At 48.5% G+C, this 20,802-nt stretch overlaps 1 protein-coding gene across 1 annotated transcript; it reads right to left on the reverse strand.

The window, feature by feature from the left end:
- Positions 1–251: 251 nt before the first annotated feature.
- On the reverse strand, positions 252–1,564 carry LOC134910937 (putative nuclease HARBI1). Its single transcript, XM_063919329.1, has 2 exons — positions 802–1,564; positions 252–718 (listed from the first exon to the last, which is right to left on the reverse strand). The coding sequence occupies exons 1-2, from the start codon at positions 1,544–1,546 to the stop codon at positions 252–254; spliced, it is 1,212 nt and encodes a 403-aa protein (XP_063775399.1). The 5' UTR covers positions 1,547–1,564.
- Positions 1,565–20,802: the final 19,238 nt, after the last annotated feature.

A 20,802-nucleotide genomic window follows, 5' to 3' on the forward strand; every position in this document is an offset into this window, starting at 1 on the left:
ATCTGTGTACTCACCACAGTTTGTGTGATCATTCAGCTGGACAGTCACAAAGTGGGCAACATTCAATTTCATTTGTTTGTGTGTTTGTTTAAATAATCAGGATTTTAGGATATAAAACAAATAAGGACACTATTTAGCAACATCACATTATTTTAATTTCTAATCTAAAATTGTAAGCTTAACGTGTTAACGGATTTTTAGTATAAAAAATATTACACATTCCAACACACCAAAAGCATTACACAATGACCTTACAATATCAAACAAAATGTCAACATTACAAATAATACATAAGCATACTGTGCTTTTAATTTGGTTAAAACAGATAATATAAAAACACTATACCTGAAATATTCCGCAACAATGCTTGCCCTGACTTGGCTCCCCCTCCGTGTAACACTCCCCCCACCGAAGTGTCGAACAACCCCTGGCTCCTCATCAGGCAATTCCTCTGTCTGAGGAAGCTCTACGCTACTCCTTACCGCGATATTGTGTAGTATAGCGCACAGAACCACTAGTTTACTTGCCATCTCCGGCGAATACATGATGTCGCCACCAGTGCGGTGGAGCACACGAAACCGCCCTTTAAGGACCCCAATTGTGCGCTCCACAAGCTGCCTAGTGGCAGTAAGCGCGGAGTTAAATGCCGTCTGTGGTCCTGGCCTGGGATTACGGTAAGGAGTCATGAGCCAGGGGGTGCAAGGATATCCACGGTCTCCTGTTTGATGATAAACCAAAATTAGAAATAGTATATTTTGTTAAAATTAAAAATTTTGGAAAGAAATATGTGCAACAACTCACCCAATAACCACATGTCTGCTCGTTGACTTGATCTTAATCTGTGCCATATCCCTGATTGTCTAATGACATACGCATCATGGGAACTTCCAGTAAACTTTGCATTCAGGGAAAGGATCTGGAGGGATGGCCCACAAACAACCATTACATTCAGAGAATGAAACAGTTTCCTGTTTCTATAAATTTCTTCATTATGTTTTGGTGGCTGAATAGCTACATGTGTGCCATCCACAACCCCAATAACATGTGGGAAGCGACTACCACCTTCCTCAAATTGCCGCTTCACCACATCTAGGGCACCAACATCCAAAGGCATAGCAATAAATTGCTTCACACGCTTTAGGAAAGCCTGGCAGACACACCGCAGGACCTTACTGAACTGGCCCTGCGACATGCCAACCAGGTCTCCTACCACATGCTGATAAGAGCCTGTAGCCAAAAAATGTAACACAGCAAGGAATTGTGTCAATGGTGGTATTGCTGTAGGATACCGAATTTCAGACTCCAGATCACTCTCTATTATGGAGAGAGTGTCTAGGATTAGATGTGGTGGCAGCCTGTATCTACGTACAACCACATCATCTGGCATCCCAAAAAGTAGGACACGGGGTCGGAAAATTGGTGGTCTAGCACGCCTCCGTTGCCTTGGTTGATGAGGAGCCGGTTGTGGTTGTGGGGCTGGCGGTTGGGGTGGGAGTGCTGGCGTGGGTTGGGGAGGTAGGGCTTCGGCTGCGATAAATATTGACATCACACACTTTTTAAAACAAAAAAAAATTATGTTGAATAAGACAAAAACAAAGTCCAAAAAATATACAACCAAAAAATTTTTAAAAAAAGGGGGTGTCAACTTACTGCAGGAGCGTAAGACATTTTTTCTGGGTTCAATTCAGGAACAAAATGAATATTATCACAAAAAAGAAAATAAAAATTATTTTTTTTATGAAAGCTACATATGTTAAATTGTAATTGTTAAAAATATTAACAAATAAAAACTCAGAGCATCAAACACATCACAAACACCTACTAAAAAACTATGACTAATTGGTTAAAAATATTTTAATAAAACAACCAAAAAGTTAGCCCTTTAGTAGCTAGTCCATCCAAGAACAACACTACTTTGCTGATCAATCCTGGTAAAAAACATAACATTTAGTATCAAGATGGAAAACAAACATAATCAAAACACTTTGAACAAACACAAACAGGCACCAACACAGGCCAAGGGCACTTACCTGATCCAAAAAAAAGAAATGAACAATTTGTGTTAGATAGCACACAAATGAAAATTAATAGACTAGGGTTACGTCACCCAAACCAATTCTCCTACAAGAGACCAAAAATGACAGTCAAAAACAACATACAGACCATTAACACAAACAGGCACCAACACAGGCCCAGGGAACTTACCTGATCCAAAATAAAGAAATGAACAATTTGTGTTAGATAGCACACAAATGTAAAATAATAGACTAGGGTTACGTCACCCAAACCAATTCTCCTACAAGAGACCAAAAATGACAGTCAAAAACAACATACAGACCATTAACACAAACAGGCACCAACACAGGCCCAGGGAACTTACCTGATCCAAAAAAAAGAAATGAACAATTTGTGTTAGATAGCACACAAATGTAAAATAATAGACTAGGGTTACGTCACCCAAACCAATTCTCCTACAAGAGACCAAAAATGACAGTAAAAACAATGAAGCACAGGTTTATTTGCAAAAATGGACTAGCAAAATATATATGTGTAAAAAATAATAACAAACAATCAACATAAAATAAAAACTTAAAAAACAAAAAATGAACAACAAGACGAATTCCAGAATACTCACAAACGTAAATTCGCAGACAAAATGCTACACTGTCTATATTCTAAACGCAAACGAAAGGACAAATGTATGCTTGACAATTACTCACTCTGAAAATTCCAATAGCACCTTCACGCACAAGCCAACAAACTCAACAGTGAAAGAAACTCCAAACTACCTACACTCACAGCGTGCAAAGTAGGCCCTTAAATAAGCAGTGCAATCATTAACCAGATTAACATTGTACACCTGTGTGAATTAACGCGACGCACGTAGGTATAAATAAGCACACACCTCGGCGTACACATGTCATCGCAAACATGGCTTCTCGTGAGCAAATCGCAGCAGAGATGGACCGCATTGCAGAGCAGCAGATGGCATTGCAGAAAAAACGCCTAGATTGCCAAAGGCGCATGTTGGAATACGCCTCTGCGGATGTTGAAGAGGCAGGACCTAGTACTCTGCAAATGTCTGCTTCTGAACCCCAACAATTGAGTGGGGATACCCTGCCACACACACATAGTGACCAAACTGAGGGAGAATTGGCTTTAGCCACACAAACACAACAGACAGAAGCTGCTAGTGAGGAGGAAGATGGTGATGACCAACAAGAAGAAACCTCACAGGCTACCTCCAGACGGAAGAAAAGACAGCCTGCATTCACTAAGAGGGAGTTGCGTGTCTTGGTCACGCAGGCCATGTCCAAAATACATAGAGGGCCAAAAAACATGGGGGCTGCTACAAAAGATCGCATCTGGAGAGACATCACGCATTCTGTGAATGAAGTTGGCTCTGTCGTCAGAAAATCGCAGGAAGTGAGACGACGGTAAGTGCATCTTGACAGTCCTTTTTCTGTGCTAAGTTGACTAAAAAATGTAGTTACATGTGATGTTATGTCTAGCAAACACAAGCAGAACACGTGTCCTATATATTTGCTTAGACAAATAATAAGACTCTACTTTGTCCCTCTTTCACAATACATATGTAGGTGGGCCGACTTCAAATCCCGCCTGAAGGCAAAGAGGGCTGCGGAGTGGAATGCCTCAAGGGCTACAGGTGGAGGACCACCTGTCGCTGTGGAGTTTACTGACTTGGAGGAGATGGCGATGGACTGTGTCAGTTATGAGGAGGGCCAAGGGGTGTCTCATATGGACACGGACCTGCCTGAGATCCTGACGGGACATGACTTGGAAGGTAAGTTTACACATGTATTTGTCTGAAATTTTAACTGTATTTATATTAAAAAACTAATTTTGTATCCAACTTTTTCCCCACACATTCTTCTATTTGCTTGCCACAAAACACAGCACAGGGGGGTGATCAGTTTGAGTCACAGGACGGTTATGTGGTTGAGGCTGAGGTGGAGGGACCTAGTGGGTCTGGCAGTGTGGGCCAACAAATCCCACCTCTGCAGGTTCCTACTGGCCCCCCCACCCAACCCTCTGCTATCCCGGAGATCCTGCTTGAAATTGCTAGGTATGGTGAGAGCCTAAATACGTTTCAAGACGGGGTCATCCGGGAGGTAAGCCAGATAGCTGTCCGGCTCACTGAGCACCGAACCAGTGTTGAGCAAGGTGTTGCTCAACTCTGCCAAGGTCTGGCAGAGATCAGGCAGGGCCAAGAACAACTTGCCTCCTCATTCCAAAGCCTTGCAAATAACATCTTGCAAGGGCTCCAGGCCATCGCTGTCTCCCTTGCCCACAGTGGCAGAGAGCCACCCACATCGGCTCCCTCCCCTGCCCCTGCCCAGGAAGAACAGCCCACTGGGCAGGCCCAACGAAGGTCGCTCCGCAGACCTTCCAAAGAAGAACAGCCTCAGGCGGGGAGAAAAAGAAGAAAATGATGTCTCTCCAGATGGGCAGCACCCATGTTTTTGATGTTGCCTCTATGTTATTTTGGAGTTGGCTTGTGTGGCCAGAATGGATAACTCCCTCTTAGTGAAATGTATTCTTTCTGTTTGGAGGTATTGTAGCCTGTGAGTTTATTTGTATAAACACCAGAGCCATCTTCCTCTTACTAGTGTGCTATGTATTGTTGTGTTTGTGTGGTGGATCCTAATTCTTTCTCATTTGGGTTAAAATTTTTGTGTGGCAGGGTGTGTAATATGTTTTATTTATGCTAAAAAAATATACTTTTGTCAGAAGCAGAATTTTGCAGAGTACTGAGTTCTGCTATATAATTTTTGTCAGTGCCATCTGCTTGCTGCTTGGTCCATCTCTGCCTGTGAGACTCACGTGGAGCCATGTTGTTTTAATGTTGTGAAATATTATTACAGTAATAAAAAATATATATTAAAAATTTGTGCAGTTTCTTCAAGGTAATGCATTAGGTAAATCTTAGTTCCAGAAAGATTAGGTCAGCATATAGACACTTGTAGACCAATCTGCAATTTCTCCTTAAAAATTGCAAAAACCAAAAAATACAGGTATGCTTTGCACCACACTTTAATGTCCATATTAAGTAAACAGACACGACACTTTTTAGAAATATCTATGGTCAACAGGACATCATTTAAAACATTGTCAGATATTATAATCAAATATTATTGTGACTTTTTAGACTAAATTAAAGTGTATGCTGCATTATGTGGGTGTTGGTTTATTTTTAAAAAATGTTGCAGATTTCAAAATCTTTCACAAATATTTTCACTTGTTTGTATTTGGTAGTCTTACACACATTAAAACAAGTTTTAAAAATGCTTACACACCAACTTGAACAAAAATAACACCCTTATTTGGCAGTGTGTGAGATTTATATGTGAGTAGAATAAACATGTAATGTGGGTTCAGACAATTGCTGGTTGGTAACTTTCATCTGCGCATTAATTAACAAGTAATTGGACATCAGATGAATGTGCTCTACAATTAACTGCTAATTACTGCATACACACTTGTACCAGTACTTCGCAAATGTAGAGTAACTGCAGACCTACTCGGCTGCTGCGTGAAGGTTGCTACGGTTTCCTATGTTAGTTTTAACAGCGACAATGTTTATTTGCGAAAAACACGCCCATTGCGAGTTGCATACTCCCACACTGTACGCCCACTTTCACGCCCATGTCGGAGCATGGCCCACGCCACTCCTCGTTTTCGTTTGCCAGTTACGGCTTTTTTTTTCCTGAGTAATTTTGCACAGTTGTCGTACGTATGTACTCGCGCATGCGTAATCACGCATTTGCGCATGCGCAGATACTTACATTTCGTACATTTGCGTTGCGAAGACTCTTAGCGACCAACTCGGAATGAGGGCCAATGTTACCTGAAGAGGAATGCAACATGCGGCCAACCCACTGTTGGGGGTAATTCCAAGTTGATCGCAGCAGGATTTTTCATAGCAATTGGGCAAAACCATGTGCATTGCAGGGGAGGCAGATATAACATGTGCAGAGAGAGTTAGATTTGGGTGGGTTATTTTATTTCTGTGCAGGGTAAATACTGGCTGCTTTATTTTTACACTGCAAATTAGATTGCAGATTGAACACACCCCACCCAAATCTAACTCTCTCTGCACATGTTATATCTGCCTCCCCTGCAGTGCACATGGTTTTGCCCAATTGCTAACAAAAATCCTGCTGCGATCAACTTAGAATTACCCCCGTTATTGTACTACACATTCTAGCATGTCTTACTATTAGGTCATACTAAACGTGTCAGAACATGCAGGGGGGTGTAATTACTCAGATGCTGGAGGGACACATTTTGAATAGCCTGAAAAGAATGTCATGTGTCCGCACCTTCGGCCTAATTCAGATCTGACCGCAACAGCAAATTTGTTAGCTAATGGGAAAAACCATAAATAAGAAAAAAATAGGATTTTGGTACCTACCAGTAAAGCCTTTTCTCGTAGTCCGTACAGGATGCTGGGGTCCACATTAGTACCATGGGGTATAGACGGGTCCACCAGGAGCCATTGGCACTTTACGAGTTTGAGAGTGTGGGCTGGCTCCTCCCTTTATGCCCCTCCTACCAGACTCAGTCTAGAAACTGTGCCCAAGGAGACGACATACTTCGAGAGAAGGATTATACACAGATAGTAGTGAGATTCATACCAGCTCACACATACAAGGCACGTCAAGCCAACTAGCTTGAACTACTCAGCAACAGCTGAAACATTACTTACCAAGTAACAATGCAGTACTCAACTAAAACGAAGTAGTATTGAACCAAATAACATTTGCAGGAAAACGAAGCGCTGGGCATGTGCCCAGCATCCTCTACGGACTACGAGAAAAGGATTTACCGGTAGGTACCAAAATCCTATTTTCTCTTACGTCCTAGAGGATGCTGGGGTCCACATTAGTACCATGGGGATGTACCAAAGCTCCCCGAATGGGAGGGAGAGCGGTGAGGCTCCTGCAGAACTGATTGACTGAACTTCAGATCATCAGAGGCCAAAGTATCGAACTTGTAAAACTTTGCAAACGTGTTCAACCCAGACCAAGTTGCAGCTCGGTAAAGTTGCACTGCCGAGACACCCCTGGCAGCCGCCCAGGAAGACCCCACCTTACAAGTAGATTGGGCCTAAACAGATTTTGGACACGGCAGTCCTGTTGTAGAATAAGCATGCTGGATAGCGAACCTGATCCAGCGAGAGATCGTCTGCTTAGAAGCAGGACACCCAATTTTCTTGGGATCATATAGGACAAACAGAGAGTCCGACCTTCTGTGACGAGAAGTTCTCTTCACATAAATCTTCTGAGCCCTTACAACAGCCAAGGACTTTGATGTAATTGAGGAGTCAGTAGCCACTGGCACCACAATAGGTTGGTTGATATGAAATGCCGACACAACCTTCGGAAGAAACTGCTGACGAGTCCGGAGCTCAGCTCTATCTTCAAATAAGGGCTTTTACAGGATAAAGCCCCCAGCTCGGACACACGTCTAGCAGAAGCTAAGGCCAACAAAGTGACAGCCTTCCATGTAAGAAATTGCTGACGCGTTCTGAGCTCAGCCCTATCTTCATGGAAAATCAAGTAGGGGCTCTTGTAGGACAATGCCCCCAATTCTGACACACACCTAGCAGATGCCAATGCCAACAGTGTGACAGCCTTCCAAGTAAGAAACTTGACCTCAATCTCCTGTAGAGGTTCAAACCAATCCGACTGGAGGAACTGCAACACCACGTTAAGGTCCCAAGGCGCCGTAGGCGGTACAAAGGGAGGTTGGATATGCAGAACTCCCTTTAAAAAGGTCTGAACCTCAGGGAGGGCAGCCAATTGTTTCTGAAAGAAAATGGATAGGTCTGAAATCTGGACCTTCACAGACCAATATCCACTCCTGTTTGCAGGAAGAGGAGGAAACGTCCTAGTTGAAACTCCACCGTAGGAAACTTCTTGGACTCACACCAAGAGACATATTTCTTCCAAATACGATGGTAATGTTTAGACGTTACCCCTTTCCTAGCCTGTATGAGGGTAGGAATAACCTTCTTCGGAATGCCCTTCCGAGCAAGTATCAGGCGCTCAACTTCCATGCCGTCAAACGTAGCCGCAGTAAGTTTTGATAGGCGAATGGCCCCTGCTGCAGTATTCCTCCCGAAAAGGAAGAGGCCTCGGCTCTTCTTGCAGTAGATTCAGAAGGTCCGCGTACCAAGCCCTTCTTGGCCAGTCTGGGGCAATGAGGATCGCTTGAACCCTTGTTCTCCTTATGAGCGTTAGGATTCTTGGGATGAGTGGGAGTGGTGGAAACACGTACACTAACTGGAACACCCACGGAGACACCAGGGCGTCCACTTCCACTGCCTGTGGGTCCCTCGACCTGGAACAATAATGCCGAAGCTTCTTGTTGAGACGAGAGGCTATCATGTCTATCTGGGGTAAACCCCAAAGATTTGTTATTTCCTTGAACACCTCTGGATGGAGTCCCCACTCTTCTGGATGGAGATCGTGTCTGCTGAGGAAGTCTGCTTCCCAGTTGTCTACTCCCGGAATGAAGATGGCTGGACAGCGCTAACGCGTGCTTTTCTGTCCAGAGGAGTATTCTTGTCACCTCTGACATTGCCACTCTGCTCTTCGTTACGCCTTGTCGGTTTATGTAAGCCACTGTTGTTACGTTGTCCGACTGCACTTGAATGGCCCGATTTCTCAGAAGAGGGGCCTCCTGAAGATCATTGTAGATGGCTTTTAGTTCCAGGATGTTGATGGGCAGGCCGGCTTCCAGGCTTGACCACCGTCCTTGGAAGGTTTCTCCTTGAGTGACTGCTCCCCAGCCCCGAAGGCTCGCATCCGTGGTTAGGACCCAGTCCTGAATCCCGAACCTGCGTCCCTCCAGAAGGTGAGGCAATTGGAGCCACCAGAGGAGTGAAATCCTGGCCTTTGGCGACAGACAAATTCTCTGGTGCATGTGGAGGTGAGATCCCGACCACTTGTCCAGGAGATCCAGTTGGAAGGTCTGAGCGTGAAACCTCCCGTACTGGAGAGCCTCGTAAGAGGCCATCATCTTTCCCAATAGGCGAATGCATTGATGAACCGACACCCGGGGTGGCTTCAGGACATCCCGGACCATAGTTTGTATCACCAATACCGTTTCCTGTGGAAGAAACACCCTCTGCACTTCCGTATCCAGGATCATTCCCAGAAGTGACAACCTCTGGGTTGGTTCCAATACCCGGCCAATACCACAAGGGAGCTGGTAATTATTGATCTCCAAATTGGATGTCACAATAACATCCAGTGAGGAGGACTGTTTGCTGATCAGCACACTGTGTATATGCCAGCATTTACATACATTGACTTGCCCTTTTTTCAGAAAAGCAAAGAAGTCGAGTGATTGGCTTTTTAGGCTCATTTTTATTATATTGTTATCGTGGTTATTATGAATTTGACAGAAATTATATGTTTTATATGAATGACATTTGTATTTTTAACTACACCTGGTATTAAGATAATCTTTTTTTAAGCTCTGTTTTTCTTATTTATGTTTCTATTTTGTGAGTTGGGGTGACTGACTAATGCCCCATTCTACAGCAGCTTAGAGAACCAGCCCAGTCTTGAGCGCCTGATTGGTATTAATTAATTAGTACCTTTTTTTCGTAATGGAAAAAACCATGGGGGTCATTCCGAGTTGTTCGCACGCAAGCTGCTTTTAGCAGCTTTACACACGCTAAGTCGCCGCCTACTGGGAGTGAATCTTAGCTTCTTAAAATTGCGAACGAAAGATTCTCTAAATTGCGACCACACACCTCTTAGCAGTTTCTGAGTAGCTCCAGACTTACTCGGCATCTGCGATCAGTTCAGTGCTTGTCATTCCTGGTTTGACGTCACAAACACACCCAGCGTTCGCCCAGACACTCCTCCGTTTCTCCAGCCACTCCCGCGTTTTTCCCAGAAACGGTAGAGTTTTTTCGCACACACCCATAAAACGGCCTGTTTCCGCCCAGAAACACCCACTTCCTGTCAATCACACTCCGATCACCAGAACGAAGAAAAAAACCTCGTAATGCCGTGAGTAAAATTCCTAACTGCATAACAAATTTACTTGGCGCAGTCGCACTGCGGACATTGCGCATGCGCATTAGCGACTAATCGCTCCGTTGCGAAAAAAAATACAGAGCGAACAACTCGGAATGACCCCCCATGTGCACTGCAGAGGGTGGGGGGGGGGGCAGATATAACATGTGCAGAGAGAGTTAGATTTGGGTGTGGTGTGTTCAAACTGAAATCTAAATTGCAGTGTAAAAATAGAGCAGCCAGTATTTACCCTGCACAGAAACAATATAACCCACCCAAATCTAACTCTCTCTGCATATGTTATATCTGCCCCCCCTGCAGTGCACATGGTTTTGCCCGTTAGCTAACAAATTTGTTCCCACGATCATATATGAATTAGCCCCATATTAGTCTGTAATAAGTAGTGAAGGTTCCAGTTCAGAACATGGGACCCAGGGCCGGTGCAAGGTTTCTCAGCACCCTAGGCAAATTGTCAGCTGCCCCCCCCCCTCAGTACCCAGCCCCTCAGGTGAAAAAGTGTGAAGTCAGCGTCTTATAAGTGCTACTTATGATATATATTTATATTCACATCTTAATGTTTTGCCATGTTCAGGGCCGGCTCCAGGCCTACTAGCACCCTGAGCGAGAAAATGTGCGCGCTCCTGGGAAAGTGGGTGTGGCCTCTGGAAAAGTGGGCGTGGCCTCGTAACTTCATATCATCAAACTATAAACATATTTTCACACAATTAGCAGCCTTACACATAGCCACAGTAGTGTTCCTTACACACAATGTCTCCAGTATAGTGCCAGATACACATAATGTGCAGTGCCAGCTACACATGACATGCCCCGCAGCAGTGCCAGCTACACATGACATGCCCCGCAGCAGTGCCAGCTACACGTGACATGCCCCCCAGCAGTGCCAGCTACACGCGACATGCCCCCCAGCAGTGCCAGCTACACGCGACATGCCCCCCAGCAGTGCCAGCTACACGCGACATGCCCTTCAGCAGTGCCAGCTACACGCGACATGCTCCCCAGCAGTGCCAGCTACACGCGACATGCTCCCCAGCAGTGCCAGCTACACGCGACATGCCCCCCCCCAGCAGTGCCAGCTACACGTGACATGCCCCCCCCAGCAGTGCCAGCTACATAAATGGCCACACAGTGCCAGATATGCACCCACAGTTCAGATACATAAATGCCCCCAAAGTGCCAGATACATAAATGCCTCCACAGTGCAGATATGCCCCCCACAGTGCCAGATACATAAATGCCTCCACAGTGCAGATATGCCCCCCACAGTGCCAGATACATAAGTGCCCACATAGTGCCAGATACATAAGTGCCCCCACAGTGCCAGATATAAAAATGCCCACACAGTGCCAGATATGTCCCCACAGTGCCATATATAAAAATGCCCCCACAGTGCCAGATATGCCCCCACAGGGCCAGATACATAAATGCTCCCAGTGCCAGATACATAAATGCCCACACATTGCCAGATGCATAAATGCCCCCAGTGCCAGATGCATAAGTGCCCACACAGTGCCAGATGCATTATTGCCCTCCACAGTGTCAGATACATTAATGCCCCCACAGTGCCAGATACATTAATGCCCCCAGTGCCAGATATGCCCCCACAGTGCCAGATAAATAAATGCCCCCCACAGTGCCAGATAAATAAATGCCCCCCACAGTGCCAGATAAATAAATGCCCCCACAGTGCCAGATAAATAAATGCCCCCAGTGCCAGATAAATAAGTGCCCCCACAGTGCAGATATACCCCCACAGTGCCAGATACATAAATATCCCCACAGTGCCGATATGCCCCCCCCAGTGCCAGATACAGAAATGCCCCCACGGTGCCAGATACATACATGCCCCCACAGTGCAGATACATAAATGCCCCCACAGCGCAGATATGCCACCACAGTGCCAGAAATGCCCCCACAGTGCCAGATACATTAATGCCCCCTCACAGTGCACAGATAAATGTCCCGTCCCCCCGCAGTGCCAGATAAATGAATGCCCCCCACAGTGCCAGATAAATGAATGCCCCCCACAGTGCCAGATAAATGCCCCCACAGTGCCAGATAAATGCCACCCACAGTGCCAGATAAATGCCCCCCACAGTGCCAGATAAATGCCCCCACAGTGCCAGATAAATGCCACCCACAGTGCCAGATAAATGCCCCCCACAGTGCCAGATAAATGCCCCCCACAGTGCCACATATGCCCCCAGTACCTGCTGTGCCGAGGGAGGGGGAGTGCTGCTGTGCGCGCCCGCTGTCTGTGCTGTCTGCGCGCGCTGAGCGGCGCCGGTGTCTGACATCAGACGCCGGCGCCGCATAGCGCACACAGCGGCGGCGCACACAGCAGTGTCAGCCGGGACAGCAGGGGAGATCAGGGCCGGCTCCAGGCTCCGATATGGCGGCGCCAGCGCACGGCGCCCATTAAGGGTGGCGCCCTGCGCGGCCGCTCGAGTCGAACATGCCTCGAGCCGGCCCTGGCCATGTTAGTTTGGCTATCCACAGAACTAGAAAGGCGCTGCCGCTGCAAATCTCTTGCTGGTCAAATGAATAGTAGATAGCTCAGGTGTGAGGCACTGACCGTGGTTGTCCTCCTGTTTAATGCTGTGGCTCTGGATGAGGGTGGACAGCCTCAAAGTGCCCTTTAAAATGCACTTGTGCACGGGGTAGAGACTGCTGGGCTTAGACTCCCTGTCACCAGTGTCTGTCAGGGACGTTTGGGAGGGGAGGGCAGATCATCTGGTGTTTCACAAAGCCCTTGCCATCCCAGGTGATATATGCCTTATGTCACCCCCCCCCCCCCCCCCCCAGGGGGCAAATACAGGATTTGTATGGGGGGGTTCCTTATAAACAGGACACATATGCACACAGATGTATACTATAGATATGCTGTGTATATATAGAGAGAGAACATACACACACAATGCATATATTAGTCAGTACACAAAGACGACGGCATTCTGGTCTATCAATAAATTCACAACCTCCTGTGTTAGTCAACATTTCGGCTCTTTAATTAGCTTTTTTCAAGACATATTTATCAAACAGATTTTGCAGCTATGTCCCCAAAACGGGTGTTTTCAGGGACATAGCCACATATACGATGTGTCCCTGCAATGTATGAAGGAGGAATTGTAGCAGGTATGTCCGATACTACCTGCTGCGATCTCTTCAATGCTGCCCTCAGCCATATCCCCCATAGGTTTCTATGGGGGGATGCAATGCTGCCACTGATATTGGCCCACGCAGCTACTGCAGTCTCCTGATTGCAGTAGCCCACTGTAGCCTACACAAGAGCAACTTGAGTGCCAGATGTAAGACTTTACCATACACTGGCGCAGAGGCGGAACTACCGCCAGTGCAACCAGTGCGTTGCACTGGGGCCCGCCTCTGTCCAGGGGCCCAAAGCATGTAATGAGTCAAACTGACTCATTACATGCCGCTGTGCACTGCGGGCAACCGATGCCCGCAGCGCACAGCCGCCCGGAGAGAGGAGAAGAGCAGCGGTACGGGGGAAGGAGGGAGGTGAAGGAGGGAGCCGCAGCAGCGCTTTGTTACTGGTGGAGGCGCTGCTGCTGCTGCCGCTCTGCTTCACTATAGGCTGTCTTCCGAGAACAGCCTATAGTGAAGCAGAGGGGCAGCAGCAGCAGCGCCTCCACCAATAACACAGCGCTGCTGCGGCTCCCTCCTCTACCTCCCTCCTCCTCCTTCTCTCCTGCCCGGGAATCGTCAGAAGCTGCACCGAGGAGCCTGAGCCAGCGGAGAGGGTAAGTATAATTCATTCTTTCTTTCTGTCTCATTCTTTCTGTCTCTTTCTTTCTTTGTTGGGACTGCCTGCCGCTATGTGTAAAAAGGGGAAATCTGCCTGCCGCTATGTGTAAAAAGGGGGAATCTGCCTGCCGCTATGTGTAAAAAGGGGGAATCTGCCAGCCGCAATGTGTAAAAATGGGGAATCTGCCTGCCGCAATGTGTAAAAATGGGGGACTGCCTGCCGCAATGTGTAAAAATGGGAGACTGCCTGCCGCAATGTGTAAAAACGGGGGACTGCCTGCCGCAATGTGTAAAAATGGGGAATCTGCCTGCCGCAATGTGTAAAAAGGGGGGACTGCCTGCCGCAATGTGTAAAAACTGGGGACTGCCTGCCGCAATGTGTAAAAACGGGGGGCTGCCTGCTGCAATGTGTAAAAATGGGGAATCTGCCTGCCGCAATGTGTAAAAATGGGGGACTGCCTGCCGCAATGTGTAAAAATGGGGAATCTGCCTGCCGCAATGTGTAAAAACGGGGGACTGCCTGCCGCAATGTGTAAAAATGGGGAATCTGCCTGCCGCTGTGTGTAAAAAGGGGGAATCTGCCTGCCGTAATGTGTAAAAAGGGGGAATCTGCCTGCCGTAATGTGTAAAAAGGGGGATGCTGTCTGCCGTAATGTGTAACAAGGGCACGCTGTCTGCCGTTATGTGTAAAAAGTGCACGCTGTCTGACGTAATGTGTAAAAAGGGGGACACTGTCTGCCGTAATGTGTAAAAAGGGCACGCTGTCTGCCGTTATGTGTAAAAAGTGTACGCTGTCTGCCGCTATGTTTAACAAGGGCACGCTGTCTGCCGTTATGTGTAAAAAGTGTACGCTGTCTGCCGCTATGTGTAACAAGGGCACGCTGTCTGCCGTTATGTGTAAAAAGGGGACGCTGTCTGCCATTATGTGTAAAAAGTGCACGCTGTCTGCCGTAATGTGTAAAAAGGGGGACGCTGTCTGCCGTAATGTGTAAAAAGGGGGACACTGTCTGCCGTAATGTGTAAAAAGGGGATGCTGTCTGCCGTAATGTGTAAAAAGAGGAAGCTGTCCGCTGTAAGGTGTAAAAGGGTCTCTACCTGGTGAAGTGGTGCTACTGTGCGGCGTAATTTGAAGAATGGAGAGTACTGTGCACAGTTTTATGAATTGGTATTATTTTGTGGCCACACCCCTTCCCCACGAAGCCACGCCCCTATGTATTTTTGCACGCACTTACGGCGCGCACTGCCCCTGTTTTGCATGGAGTAGGGGGGGGCTCTGATGCCGTTTCTTGCACACAGTGCTAAAATGTCTAGTTACGGCACTGTTGCTAGGTATCCATTTCTCTGGCCCTGATCAGGTCCCCCTCACCAGATCCTCTCCAGGGGTGAGGGGGTGGACTAGGATGGGATGTGGGGGGGGGGGGCCCAAAGCATTTTGTCGCACCTGGGCCCACCGCTCGCTAGTTCCGCCACTGCACTGGCGCTTATGTGTATTAAGTGAAAAACATGCAAGCAAGAGCACAGCAAGTAAAGTATAGCAGCATTTGCCCACATATAGCTGTATATAGGCAATCTCCCCCCCGACTCCCCCCCCCCCCCCATAATTTAATGATTTTTAATGTACTGTGCTGAGCAAGCAACCCACACATCACCTTGTGTACGGAGCAGAGCTGAGGAGACAAGTGCAGTCAGTCAGCTGCTGCGCTGTAAGAAGCTACTGTTTGCACTGCAGCAGCTTCCTGGAACCTCTGTCTACCCCCTGCCACGAGCTCCTAGGGCAGGGCTGCGCTTCATCGAAAGAAAGTAACCATAGGCGCGGCAGCAGCACAGATCGGCTTTGCAGGGAATAGGTAGTCAGAAAACCCACTGCCGCCACCCTCCCGCTGTCCCGCCACTTACCGCTGGAATCTTCCCCCGCGCACAGTCTAAAAAGTTACCGATGCAGTGGTGCGCTACGGGGGTATGGTGCGGGGGGGGGGGGGGGGGTCAACATGAGAGAGTCGCGGCAGGATGGTGGGAGTATATTGCTGGGGGGGCTGGCTGGAAGTCACATGCGGGCGCCGGGAACCAAACCTGCACTCGCGGCAACGGGGGGAGGAGGGGGACAGCCAAACTACAAGAATCCGCAATCACCTCTGAGCCAGTGGAGGGAGGAGGGGGGGCTAGGAGTAATATGTGGGCGGCAGGAGCCTGCACCCCCCGAGTCCGCAACTCGTCCAGGGGGGGGGGGGGGGGGGGAGGAGAGAGGAGGACACACACATGCCCGTGCCGGCAATTTGCGGAGGGGAGGGGGGGGGGGGGAATGAGTGCGGCCAGAGGAATTTCCCGTCTTGCAACACATTAAAAACTCTACACATATAAAGGGCTGGCTTATCACCCGATGGGTTACACTCACCAGTGATCACAGTTGAGCGGCTACAACATCCCTGCTCCTCATCTCTGAAGGAAGAGCAGGAGCTCGGGTTAGCTGAGGCAGAGGGAATGAAGAAAGCATTTTCTAATTATCGTGTAGTGCCGCCCTCCAGTGGCCGGCGCTCATAGGCAGCTGCCTAAAGCTGCCTAATGGTAGCGCCGGCCCTGATGGGACCCCATGGGTTAGCAGAACAAATGCCACTTTCAGACATGTGACCCGGGAATTTTCCAGGTCTCGCAAACCATTAAATTCCTGGGTCTCAGCTTTACGACCCTGGCTGGGAGCAGGCCAGGTTGTTTCCTTTCAGTCACACATGCAGAAATCCTGTGTTGATGCGCAGTCATGTACCAAAGCCTGTGATTTAGCTGCATGTGTAAAATGAGTGTAAATTGCTTCCGAACAATGGGGGTCATTCCGACCTGATCGTAGCTGTGCTAAATTTAGCACAGCTACGATCACTTACACTGACATGCAGGGGGACGCCCAGCACAGGGCTAGTCCGCCCCGCCGCACAAGTACATGTACTTGAAGAGTAACTCCCGGCCAGTGCAGCTCCTGCGGCTGGCAGGGAGTTATTCGCCGCTGCCCGGGTCGCAGCGGCTGCGTTGGCTGTGCCGCGCCCACAAAACGGCGGCCAAACGCCGCTGTGCCGCCCCCTCCTGCCCAGCGACCGCCAATCAGGCAGAGGCGACTACTAGGCAACGACATCCGTCGGCTGTCAGCCATGCGCCGGCGCACAGCGGCCCCGGCGCATGCGCAGTTCTGACCTGATCGCTGAGCTGCGAAGAACTGCAGCGAGCGATCAGTTCAGATTAACCCCCAATATTATTAAACTGGGCCCTCATTCCGAGTCGTTCGCTCTGTATTTTTCTTCGCATCGCAGCGTTTTTCTGCTTAGTACGCATGCGCAATGTTCGCACTGCGACTGCGCCAAGTAATTTTGCTATGAAGATAGTATTTTTACTCACGGCTTTTTCTTCGCTCCGGCGATCGTAGTGTGATTGACAGGAAATGGGTGTTACTGGGCGGAAACACTGCGTTTTATGGGCGTGTGGATAAAAACGCTACCGTTTCCGGAAAAAACGCGGGAGTGGCTGGAGAAACGGGGGAGTGTCTGGGCGAACGCTGGGTGTGTTTGTGACGTCAAACCAGGAACGACAAGCACTGAACTGATCGCAGATGCCGAGTAAGGTTGAAGCTACTCAGAAACTGCTAAGTAGTTTGTAATCGCAATATTGCGAATACATCGTTCGCAATTTTAAGAAGCTAAGATTCACTCCCAGTAGGCGGCGGCTTAGCGTGTGTAACTCTGCTAAAATCGCCTTGCAAGCGAACAACTCGGAATGAGGGCCCTTGTTCGGAACCTTAAAATGTGCACCCTTGAGAGCTCGCAACAGGTTACTATTCCTGATAGATGTTCACGTGGATAGTACACCTGCTAGCCCAGGGGGTCCCATGCTCTAAACCAGAGCTGGCCCTAACCAATATGATGGCAAGATTTTGGCTGGTGCCCCCTAGCACCACCGCTGGTTCCGCCTCTGACCTTGTGCCTCTTTCCCAACACCATCACCCCTCACCCATAGCAGTCCTTATTTTGTTGTTTGTACCCCCTATATTTTAAATAGGAACAGTTTGCACATTTGGCGCACAGCCCATAAAGGGGTGTGTTTTTGCTGGCAAGGGGCATGTCCACACAATAGTAATTCCAATTACGCCACACAGTACTGCAACTTCATTCACATTTGATCATGCGTCAGTGTTCATAATTCATATTACATCCCATTGTAGTATCACTTTTCCTTATAAACTTTACTACTCACAGTAGAGTCCCTTATTCACATTACATCACACCCTATTGCTCTTTATTCACATTAGATGACACAGTAGTGCCCTTTCTGTACGCAACACCACACAGTAGAGCACCTTATACACATACCACACATTAGTAATGCATTTATACACATAATTCCACACAGTAATGCCCCTTACACATAAGCCGCACATTATGAATGCTCTTATACACATAATGACACATATAGTGCCCCCTACACATTTGCTGCACATTATTAGTGCCCCTATACACATAATGACACATATACAGTAGTACCCTTTTACACATATGCCGCACATTAATGCCATTGTACACATAATGACACTCATAGTGCCCCTTACACATGTTGCACATTATAAATGCATTTTTACATGACACAAAATGCTCCTTACACAGGGCCGGCTCTAGGCATGTTCGAATAGAGCGGCTGCGCAGGGCGCCACCCTTAATGGGCGCCGCCATATTCGAACATGCAGCCGGCCCTGGTCACTGCAGGCGCTTGTGTGCACTGTACGCGCTGAGCGGCGCCGGTATCTAACGTCAGGCGCCGGCGCAGCGCACACAAGCGCCTTGGACGCTTCCTGGCCGGCCGCCCTCCCGCCCGCACCCGGCCCCGCACCCGGACACGCCCGCCCGCACCCGGACAGCAGTAAGGATGGCACTGTGGGGGCATTTATCTGGCACTGTGGGGGCATTTGTCTGGCACTGGGGGCATTTGTCTGGCACTGTGGGGACATTTGTCTGGCACTGGGGGCATTTGTCTGGCACTGGGGGCATTTATCTGGCACTGTGGGGACATTTATCTGGCACTGTGGGGCGCACTGTGGGGGCATTTATCTGGCACTGTGGGGACATTTATCTGGCACTGGGGGCATTTGTCTGGCACTGTGGGGCGCACTGTGGGGGCATTTATCTGGCACTGTGGGGACATTTGTCTGGCACTGGGGGCATTTGTCTGGCACTGGGGGCATTTATCTGGCACTGTGGGGACATTTATCTGGCACTGTGGGGACATTTATCTGGCACTGTGGGGCGCACTGTGGGGGCATTTATCTGGCACTGTGGGGACATTTATCTGGCACTGGGGGCATTTGTCTGGCACTGTGGGGACATTTATCTGGCACTGTGGGGGCATTTATCTGGCACTGGGGGCATTTGTCTGGCACTGTCGGGACATTTGTCTGGCACTGGGGGCATTTGTCTGGCACTGTGGGGGCATTTATCTGGCACTGGGGGCATTTGTCTTGCACTGTGGGGACATTTATCTGGCACTGTGGGGACATTTATCTGGCACTATGGGGGCATTTGGCTGGCACTGGGGGCATTTGTCTGGCACTGGGGGCATTTATCTGGCACTGTGGGGGCATTTATCTGGCACTGGGGGAATTTATCTGGCACTGTGGGGGCATTTATCTAGCACTGTGGGGGCTTTTCTGTATCTACATATCTGGCACTGTGTGGCCATTTATGTATCTGGCATTGCTGGGGGGCATGTCATGTGTTGCTGGCACTGCTGGGGGGCATGTCATGTGTAGCTGGCACGGCTGGGGAGCATATCATGTAGTGTTCCCGCTAGGCGTCTGTGGCTAGGCAAAGTGTCTAACGTGCTCTGCCTGGCGTAAAGTGTCTAACGTGCTCTGCCTGGCGCAAAGTGTCTAACGTGCTCTGCCTGGCGCAAAGTGTCTAACGTGCTCTGCCTGGCGCAAAGTGTCTAACGTGCTCTGCCTGGCGCAGTGTGTATTAACTGCACTACTGTGTGGTGTAATGCGAATTGCCACTATTATGTGGCCACGCACCTTCCCCACGAAGCAACGCCCCTAAATTTTTGCTGCGCGCCTTCGGCGCGTACTGTCCATGCTTTGCCATGTAGGTAGATGAGCACCAAGCATTACAGTATGTACGTCATTTTGCCCTCCTAACTTAAAAATGTGCCCTCCCTGCCCTAAAAAGTGAACACTATCGTGTAACTGGCACTGCTAGGGGGGCATATTGTGTGTAGCTGGCACTGCTGGGGGGCATATCATGTCTATCTGACACTATACTGGAGACATTGTGTGTAAGGAACACTACTGTGGCTGTTATGTGTGAGGCTGCTAATTGTGTGCGTAGAGGGTGTGTGAAAATATATTTATTTATAGTCTAATATGAAGTTATGAGGCCACGCCTACTTTCCAAGAGGCCACGCCCACTTTTCCTGGAGCGCGCATTGAGGGGGGGCGCTTTTACATGTTTTCGCTCAGGGTGCTAGTAGGCCTGGAGCCGGCCCTGTCCTTACACATATTCCGAACACTACTGCACAACCAACCCACTCACATGCACACAGCAATCACACTGCCTCTAACACTGTGACCTCTGCCTCTGCTTGGATACAGCTGTGTCCTCATAAATCTTGCCTCAATGCTAACATCTGGCACCTTTTTCTAATGAAAATGCATCTTATTTGCATTGCAATGTGGCTAGGATGCACAAGCAGCTTCTGCTGATTAAAATGATATGCGGCATGCCTATATACTGTGTGAGACTGTGGCTGTATCTGCATACGAAATGCTACACACAGAATATAGGCATGCCACATATCATTTTAATCAGCAGAAGCTGCTGATGCCCTAGGCATATCAAATGCCCTAGGCAATTGCCTAGTTTGCCTATGGCCGGCTCTGCTCTGAACTTCAGCTAGCCCAGTATTACCCCAATTGCAGCGGCGGCGGTGCTGCTGCTAC

This window comes from Pseudophryne corroboree, chromosome 4 (assembly GCF_028390025.1).
Source record: "Pseudophryne corroboree isolate aPseCor3 chromosome 4, aPseCor3.hap2, whole genome shotgun sequence".
Taxonomy (NCBI): domain Eukaryota; kingdom Metazoa; phylum Chordata; class Amphibia; order Anura; family Myobatrachidae; genus Pseudophryne; species Pseudophryne corroboree.

What these genes read in the sequence shown, in the direction of transcription:
- LOC134910937 (XM_063919329.1), bottom strand. Translation starts at nt 1,546, where the DNA reads ATGTCAATATTTATCGCAGCCGAAGCCCTACCTCCCCAACCCACGCCA. An exon ending in AGCAGACATGTGGTTATTGG is followed by an intron (nt 719 to 801) that starts GTGAGTTGTTGC and finishes ATCATCAAACAG; the next exon opens with GAGACCGTGGATATCCTTGC.